Here is a 9374-nt window from a genome sequence, read left to right on the forward strand (position 1 = left end):
TTTTAAAGCACATAAATAATTTAATTCTCGGATATTTTCTTTCCTTTATTAGCTGAAATAACATCTCTTCCAAAGACATAAATTTCCACTTGTCGTAATTCCAACTTACGTTGGGATAAAAACTAATTTTCTGTTCCATTACACTAGATCTACTTGCCAATTACAGTTAATTTCTTATATATAACAAAATAATATTTTGAATGTAAGTGTATGTATGTAAGGCATAAAGCATTTCTCATAATAATGTTTATTCTTGTAAAAGCACAAAGCACATAATTTGTGCATGATCGTTCCATATTCATTCACAATTATAATAAAGAAAATATAATACACATAGGTTCAAATATAGTATATTAATAAGGAGAATATGTTATTCCCAGTGATATAATATAAAATCACTTCCTTATTAATAAATTTTAACCCTGCTTATCCAGTAGTTGAAACAAAACAATTTGAATATATTTGATAGCTAAAGAAATCCGAGACAAAATGCTGTATGCTGTTGAAACATAACCTTACAACTTAAAATAATTAAATGAACGTATCTGATGTTCTTCAATAAAAATTATACAAATTTTAATCTGATCTGTAATGCCTGAAGAGATTTGTGCATATTACGGGCCTCTGGTGACATTCGCTTTCCTGGAGGAAGTCCAAAATTAGGATTTTCTGGAAATCTTGTTACCTCTCAGGCAAGATGTCAACATTAGGCTTTCAGGTCGAAAGATCAGCGTTTATATACAAAACCTCTGTCTTCATTTTCTCTCTTGAGGGCCTCAGACAGTACAGCAGACAGAACAATGTTGATTACCTGCAGGGAACAAACAAAATGAGAGGTGTTAATAAAATCTCTTATAACTTAAAACTGCTTGTAAAAGGGTGAATGAAGGGTTACCTATTTTGATGGGTCTACAGAGCTTAGTTGATAAGAAGACTGATTATGGATTGAACCCGGCACTGGGAGACGCCCTATTTAGTGGGTACATGGGACTTTCCCTATGGGGTAAATACGGGGATTGGAACTTTAATAGTGGCAACACTGCTGTAGAGACGCCATGCAACGGAACCAAATAATGTCGCTTATACCACACGTTAGTTACATACCTACCTTACCTCAGAGCAAATGGACTCTCCCTTACCACGTCACGCGCATGCGCAGTGACGAGAAGAACAGAGCTTCGTGTTAGCTGGCGGTCTAATGTAGTGTTGTCACGAAGTTTTCGAAACAGGAGCAACGGAGTTGGATAAAGATTGAATGCGCCAGAGGCCGTACAGCACGACAGTGTCATCAAGGTCTTCAAGAGGCTTGCGGGGAATCTGTATTGCCTTACAGAACAGTGGCAAGGTGGGTAAAAGCCTTCAACGAGGGAAGACAAAATGTGGCACACATGCGTCGGCCAGATCGTCCTAATGTCAGTGAAGAAGTTTATGCTCTTTCCGCGTTACTGGAGTGTGATCGACGCCATACGTTTCGTGAGGTGGCCCGAGAGACAGGATTAGCGCGTACGACTGTGCTTCACATTCTCAAGGAACGCCTGGGCATGAGAAAAATTGCATCACCAGGGGTTCAGCATGATTTGACGGAAATGCAGAAACGGCTACGATACGACGCTGCTCCCCAGCAATGTGAAAGTTATGGTGATTCTCGTGTATGACTGTGATGGTGTTATCATAACGCATACCGTTCCACGACAGCAGACCGTCAGTGCGCAGTATTACTGTTCATTTTTGGAACACAACCTGCGACCAGCTTTGAGAAAGAAGCGGCGACACTTTCTGCAGAACCCACCCATCATTTTGAAGAACAATGCTCGGCCGCATGCAGCGCAAGCTGTGGCTGATTTGTTCGATCTATGGGGCTGCGAAGTGCTATACCATCCACAATACTCCCTGGACTTAAGCCCTCGTGACTTCGACTTGATTCCTAAGATGAAGAAACAACTTCGTGGCATTCGCTTGAGAACTGTTCCAGAGATTCTTTAGGCAGTAGACCGCTCCATTCGAACTATCAACACAACAGGTGCTGCTAAAGGTATCCTACGAGTTCCACATCGCTGGCAACGGGTTGAACACAATGCTGATGACTACATTGAAGCACAGTAAAACTTTGAAACATGGTCTATTTTGTATTAATTGTAAATAAATAGTTGCCATTATTAAAGTTTCAACCCTCGTAAGTTGGAGCGTGGACCTGACCACTCGTTTCATTCTAATGCCGAGGTTTATAATCTGTTTATCTTCACCTCTACTCCAACTACATGCGTTCGCAGAAAAATTTACGCCTCAGGTATTTTGATGAAAATCCAAAGTTATGCTGTATCCTGAGCCTTCCAACATTTGTAACAATAATTGATCCAGTATACAGAGATTATATTGCCAATTGTGCCGAGTATGTTTGGTATACTGAACGTGTCGTGTGTCAGTTTGCATCAGGTGCAGTGGCGGAAGGGGATTCTATTTTCATACCGTCAGCTAATCTCGATCAGTGGACCAACGAAATCGGCTCCCGCCATGAGACCTGATGATAGAAGTCGATTCTGTTTACGAAATATTGTGTCAAATATAAACGACAATGAATTAGCTGCCGGTCTATAATGATGACGTCCATCTACTGGAGATAATGCGAATCTCACAAAGAAAACCACGAATGCTGTAATTTTAGCTCATGAGGAGGTTGGTGTAGAAGCAAACACAGAGGAAACTAAGTGCGTGCTGATATATCGTCACCAGAATGCAGGGCAAAGTCATGACATATAGATAGCCAATAGATTCTTTGAAAATGTGGTGAAGTTCAAATATCTGGGAACGACAATAAGAAATAAAAATTTGACTCATCAGGAAATTAGAAGTGGATTGAATTCGAGCAATGCTCGTTACCATTCAATTCAGAACCTTTTATATTTTCGTCTGTCGTCTAAAAACGTACAAAATAATACACATAAAAATATAAATTTGCTTGTGGTTTTTTATGGACGTGAAACTTGCTCTCTGAAATTAAGGGAGGAACATAGACTGTGTGTGTCTGAGAACAGGGTGCTGAGGATAATATTTGGACCGAAGAGGAATGAAGTGACAGGAGGATGGAGAAATTGCATAATGAGGAGTCTCATAACTTTTACTTTTCGCCAAAATAATTAGAAAGGGCAAGTTAAGGAGTATAAGATGGGCTCCTCATGTAGCACGCGCGTTGAATATTGTGAATATAGGTAGGATATTAGTGGAAAAGGCTAAGAACGAATTGGGGGCTCTCTTGAACCTTCGGTTTCCATAAAATATCCCGGGTCTGGTCAAGTGGAATTTGTGGTGGACAAAGTGACGCTGGGGCAGGTTTTCTCCGAGTACTTCGGTTTCCCCTGCCAATCTTCATTCCACCAATTGCTCCACAATCACCCTCACCTATCATCTGGGGCTGGTACAATAGGCCAGAAGTGGCCGCAGAACAAGGGACTTAGTCCCACCCCACTAGCAACAAAAAAGACAGAAATGAACAAAAACAGTCAGAATTTTTAAGTTTCTGTGACTTTTAACAACGAAAATAAAACAAAACACCAAAATGCAATTAAATTAGGTTATGATACTATACCACAGTGAAGATAGTGCATGGATACAAATCGTGATACCCCGAGACGCGGAAGGAACAGTTAGGAGAGTTAAGCTTGCTTGGGAAAGTTTGCAAAGGACAGAACTTGATTCCATGGTTTATAAATAGGGGGCGGGAAGAAGAGTGTTGCATAATTAAGGGAGTTTTAATTTGTTTTTACCCCATGTTTTAATGTGATTAAGTCCAGAAGCTCAGATTGAATGAACATGCAGTATGCATGGACAAAAATGAAACACCTGCTGCTTTTGACTGGAAAACCACTTAAGAGATACAGGCATGTGGAAAACATTAATAAAATTGATCTAGAAGAAACAGTTTGTGAGAACGTGTGTTGCACTGACATCTGGCTCGACGATGCTTACACTTCTGATGGCCTACTAAGTATGACCAAGGAGTGCAGATGAACAACAATAGTAAAAAGGAAGCAGTCTTCTGGGATTTGGCATCGTGTATATGTGGTGTTAACCGACGTTTCGGAGGAACGTATCGCCCCCATCTTCAGGGTTGAAGAAAAAGTTTAAGAAATCTGCAAGCGACAACACCGTGAGAAACGGTAAAGCACGGTGTTGTCGCTTGCAGATTTCTTAAACTTTTTCTTCAACCCTGAAGATGGGGGCGATACGTTCCTCCGAAACGTCGGTTAACACCACATATACACGGTGCCAAATCCCAGAAGACTGCTTTCTTCATAGTCACCGCCGTGAAAGCCTCAAATCTTAAACAATAGTAAAATTTGGCAAAATGAGTTGTGGAGATGTCAATTGTTTGAGAGATTGGAGGTTCACACGGTTGTGACTATAAATAGTACTGTGACATGATGCCTGAGAGTCGCAATAGCGGAACCAGAGTAGACGTTCATTGCTACGCAACTACTTGGTAACCAGGTTCCCGCGGAAATGAACACGTACGCAACAATACGAGAACTGCCATTTATATTCAACGGTGAGGTAAACACACTTCTATAACAAGAGAGAAATTGTTAGGAAAATGTGTTTTCTGTTGGAGCCGACCCGAGGCTATATAACGAGGACTACAGCCCAGCTAAAATAATAAAAATTCTGTGTTGAGAAGGGGTCAAATACCTCCACTGTAGCCCTGCAAGTCGTAGGAGGCGAAGAAAAGGGACCCCAATGCCTGGAGGTATAACGGGGCCACCCTGTTCTGGGGGATATAAATACGGAGACCTGGCCCTCCACGTTGTGGGAGTCTCGAATCTGAGACAGTAAAATATGGTCATGAGACCCGCGGGACTCGGACCTGAGAATGACCGCGCTGGCTTGGGCCTGCAGGTATTGTAAACGACACACCCGTCTTCTCGTCAGAGAGGATATTACATAAGGACTATAACTGCATGTGTTCAGTTGGAAAATAAAAATTCAGGTCGTGGGTCTCAAGGGGCTTGTCGCCAAGGCTAACTGATTGGCGGTAAATCGCCATTCGTAAAGTAACTCTGACTGAGATTATAATTGAGGGAGTCTCTTGGAGTCTGCAGTAGAATATGATTTAGAAGGGATGACAATTGAGAGTTAGTTGAGTTGCAAGAGTGTAATTTAAAAACTTGATTTGTAGTTACAGTGGGACTGTTATAAACCCGTTGCCAGGATACGACTACTGAAGACTGAGAACCCTAGTGTGTGTGTGTGTGTGTAATACCTGTAAAATCTGTAGATCAGCGATAGCGCTGTAATTATATGCAGTTCCGGGTGGTATGTATAAGAGGTCAGTAAAACCAATCAGCAAATGCAAACCCCGTCTAATAGTCACACTCACCCCTAATACGTGATAGTACTGTCTTCTGGGGTATGAATCCGTGTGGTCCGGTAGAAGATTACCGACGCTTCGGAGGACAGTCTTCTCTCTATCTTTAGGGTATAAGAAATAACAGTGACTTTTTACCCTGAAGACGGAGGCAGCACGGTCTTCCGAAACGTCAGCGAACTTTAAAGGACTACAAGGTGTTGCATCCCAGGAGACGGTATTCTTCTCTGACTGGCTCACTCCGGTTCGGTGTCTACTGATTGCCTTTTTCTTGCTCAAACGAAATCCGTGTACCACTGCGGTAGTAATCTGATAGCTTATCTAATGAGCTGGAATGAATGAAAGAGCGCTTTCACTTGAAGCCCAGTTTGTACTCAGGAGGTATCACGCTCAACACTAAACATGTTATTGAAATGTTTGTGGGTTTCCTTGTTGCCTCCAGATGAATACTGTGGTATTTCTCATATTATCATTTCATTTAACGATCCTTTTTCAAATGCTTATAAGTTTAGAATTGGAGAATGATTATAAATGAAGATGTGAGAAGGAAGTGGAGGCTATAGTTTTGCGGTACCTCCCCAAAATTTTCCTGACGGAACAGATGAAAACAACAGAAGTCGACCTCCGGGTTCAGGATCGAGTTCAAGATCGTCTGAACATGAACAAATGCTAGCCCCTCACCCCCACGACATTTGTCTGATGTTTTTTATTATCGCTTTGTGCGGTGGGACTGAGTCCACTTGGTACTGCGGCCACTTCTGGCCTATTGATCAGTCCCAGATGATAGGTGAAGGTGATTGTGGAATGAATATTGGCAGGGGAAACCGAAGTACTCGGAGAAAACCTGCCCCAGCGCCACTTTGTCCACTACAAATCCCACTTGACCAGACCCGGGATCGAACCCGGGCCGCCGCGATGGGAAGCCAGCGACTATCAGCTTGAGCTATGGCGCGGCCACTTGTCTGATGTTACAGTGTTTTAAATCATTTCGTGTTTTTTTGCCTTAATATTATGCATCATGGTGTGTGTCATAAACAAGATACATAAAATGTATACAAAAGTATGCAGTCTACAAAACAATATTCTGTATTTAAAACAAAGTAGACACTATCGTATCAACATTTGTTTTTATTGACGCTACATATTTTGATCCTTATATTTGTTCATCACCAGGCGTACAGTGATACCAGAGTCAGTTGTTGAATTGCATCTAACAATTTACATCTAATTCTTCAATAAGGATTCTTATTGTGCTATTGAGTGTTTTTAAATGCATAAATTGAGTTTATCAGTTAAAATTTTTAATACTCAGATAATAAAATTTAAAAATTAGAGACTAAAGATTAAAACATAAAAAATAAAATTATACTAAAATGGAAATGAAGTATTTTGCTATAATTTTTTTTAATTTTTTTTTCCTCTCGTAAATTAGGTATATCATAGCCTTGTGTCATTCCGAAATTTTAACGGACTCGGAATGAACTCGTAGTGGAACAACTCTAGCGCTCATCTCCTTTTCTTTAACTTTCTCAGAAAAGGCAAGACATAAGGAAATATTTTATTAGCCATAAAATTTTGTTTCGTTTTCTTCTACAATAATTCTTCGAAACTCTTCTTGTCCTGATAAGTATTTAGCGAGTTAGAGCCGATTTAGAATTCAGAGCCGCGAATATTTCTTAATAAGAATTTGTTATTTTTAGACTACTTTCTAGAAGTAAGCTTATGCAGACTCCACGATGTATGTCTGTGAATGCTCACCTCTTCACTTTCGAATGCCTTAACAAATTTTTATGAAACTTGGTCTGTATATCATGGCACCTGAGCCCATGGATATCTGTGTGTGCGTTTATTCTGTGTTTTTGTTGTCCTGTGTGCAGGTAGCGGCCTTGCGACTGGCTGATCACTGGTCCAAGGAGTCCTACCGTCTGTGTAAAAAAGATTATAAAACTGAAGATGGGGCCAGGGCGTAACAAAGGGCTGTAGAGTCATTGATGACTAAGTCTTATAGAAAGGTGTAGGACACCTTGGACGGGCGGTCAGACTATTGTGAGGCCGCTACCTACACAGAACTAAACAAACACAGACAGGCATCTGTGCCTCGAGTAGGATTCGAGCCCGGAATCAAAGTGCTTGTGCGGGTGAATACATTTCATGCCTTGGACCGCGAGGCCACTGCAAAGTATATTATTGAAGATAAAATTGCGTTACTTCACATAAAAATCCACTCTAACAAATTTAATCACAGTTAACAGATTACACAGAGTTAGAAATATTTTCCCTTACATTTCATTTACTCACTTAACGTATTCCGATTTCAGCTTCACATGTTAGCGTATTGATTCCGAACGAACTAAAATTATATTAAGTAGATACCGAAGGGTTCTGGCGATGGTGTATAACACACAGAGATACTGGGTTTTCGGACTGGCTCTTTCTAAGGGACCCAACAAAGTAGGTGTCTTCCCTCACCTGAGGACGGAAACAGAGCCAGTTTCCGAAACGTTGTGCTTTTTTTCTTAGTTATTTAGAATCCGGACCATGGACAAAGTCCGAAAACCCAGTATCTCTGTGTAAAATTATATTATTTCGACAAACTTTACCGTAGGTCCCCCACACCAAATTTAATCGAAAGCTGTTATTGAAATGAAACATAGATACGGGGTTCTCATTATGCTTCTGTTTTATGTGCTGCATACAAAGAACGAATGAAATCGGAAAGCGGATTTACAGCTCATCATGCTTTACGTGTAATTTTCTCGTCTTCACAACATGCTCTGATCCGCTTTCTGTGTTCCACGTGAAGGAATCTTGTGAGAAACGGGTGATAAATGATCCATGAGTTGGTGATTCAGACCGAATTTACATTTAAAGTTCGATAGAGGAAACCGATACTGCGGTGTGAAACATGCAAAGTCAACACTGAAACTATACGCTGAGTGCAGATGCATGTCGAAAGAACTCTGCTGGTATCGGAAAAGGCGATTTGAACTTCAGTCCTGGAATAACTTTACTTAATCTACATCTGTGACTTTGAAATGTGCTACAAATTAATTTAAATATAGTTCCTATATACGGGAGGGTAAGCTTTAAACGTAACGAATTTTCTCATTTATTTCTGTCACAGTTTTGTCACTGGAACTCTTTATGTTATGAAAGAGAGATCTTAGCGGCCTCCGTAGTCTAGAGGCAACGTTCCCACCTCATGACTCGTGGTACGCGGGTTCAAACCCGGGGGAGGTCGTGGAATTTTTAAGGGGGGAAAAATTCAGGGAACAAGTCCTCCGGGAGGGACTTTAAGCCGTGGGTCCCGTGTCGTAGCTTTACGACACATAAAAGAACCTCATATCTCCAAAGGAGGTCACTGAGCTAAATTCAAGGACATTTCCCTCCCAACAGTAGTCTCTAACGCCTCTGATAGATGGAGGAAGCATTATAGATACCGCTAAGCCAGTAGAGGCCGAACTCGTTGGCTCGGTCGGAACTGATGGTACGCACCAATGTCGGTAGGATATAGAGACTGGTAGAATATCATAGAGGGAAGCACAATGGACCAATACTGGTCTCAGTGCATGGGAAAACCCACCCTCTCCAATAACTAACTAACTAAGAGAGATCTTCTGTTAGGACAGAATAATGAACTGTATTGAGCAAGCTGTTTGAATCTCTTTTTAGTTGCAAAAATAAATACTTTCAACTGCTGGCAAATCATCGTTTTGTTTTACTGTCTTGTTTTTAGACATGGTCAATGTCGGTTGAATACGCAGTGGATTTGACTGATTCCATCAACAGCGTAAAAGTTAAAGCTGTCAAATAGGAAATATGAGATAGCGAATTTCAAAAGTTGTAGTGACTAACTATTCTTCCTAACCGTGCTATGTTAATATGACTTCCACCACACTTGCTATATACCGTAAACGTCCCATTATCTAATATACTCGTATATAGAGAAAGGGGTGTGCCGGTTACATGAATCTGCCGGTTTAATAAAACATCAAAACATATTTTCACTTTAATA

At 40.8% G+C, this 9374-nt stretch overlaps 1 protein-coding gene across 1 annotated transcript in view; it reads right to left on the minus strand.

The window, feature by feature from the left end:
• Positions 1-257: 257 nt before the first annotated feature.
• Positions 258-9374, minus strand: part of LOC111869540 (tetraspanin-2A) — a 119832-nt gene continuing 110715 nt past the window's right edge. Inside the window, exon 5 of the mRNA XM_023861156.2 lies at positions 258-811. Coding sequence (XP_023716924.1) covers positions 728-811 — 84 coding nt within the window. The 3' untranslated portion in view covers positions 258-727. The remainder of the gene's footprint in view (positions 812-9374) is intronic.

Source organism: Cryptotermes secundus, unplaced genomic scaffold, assembly GCF_002891405.2.
Source record: "Cryptotermes secundus unplaced genomic scaffold, Csec_1.0 scaffold196, whole genome shotgun sequence".
NCBI classification, from domain to species: Eukaryota; Metazoa; Arthropoda; class Insecta; order Blattodea; family Kalotermitidae; genus Cryptotermes; species Cryptotermes secundus.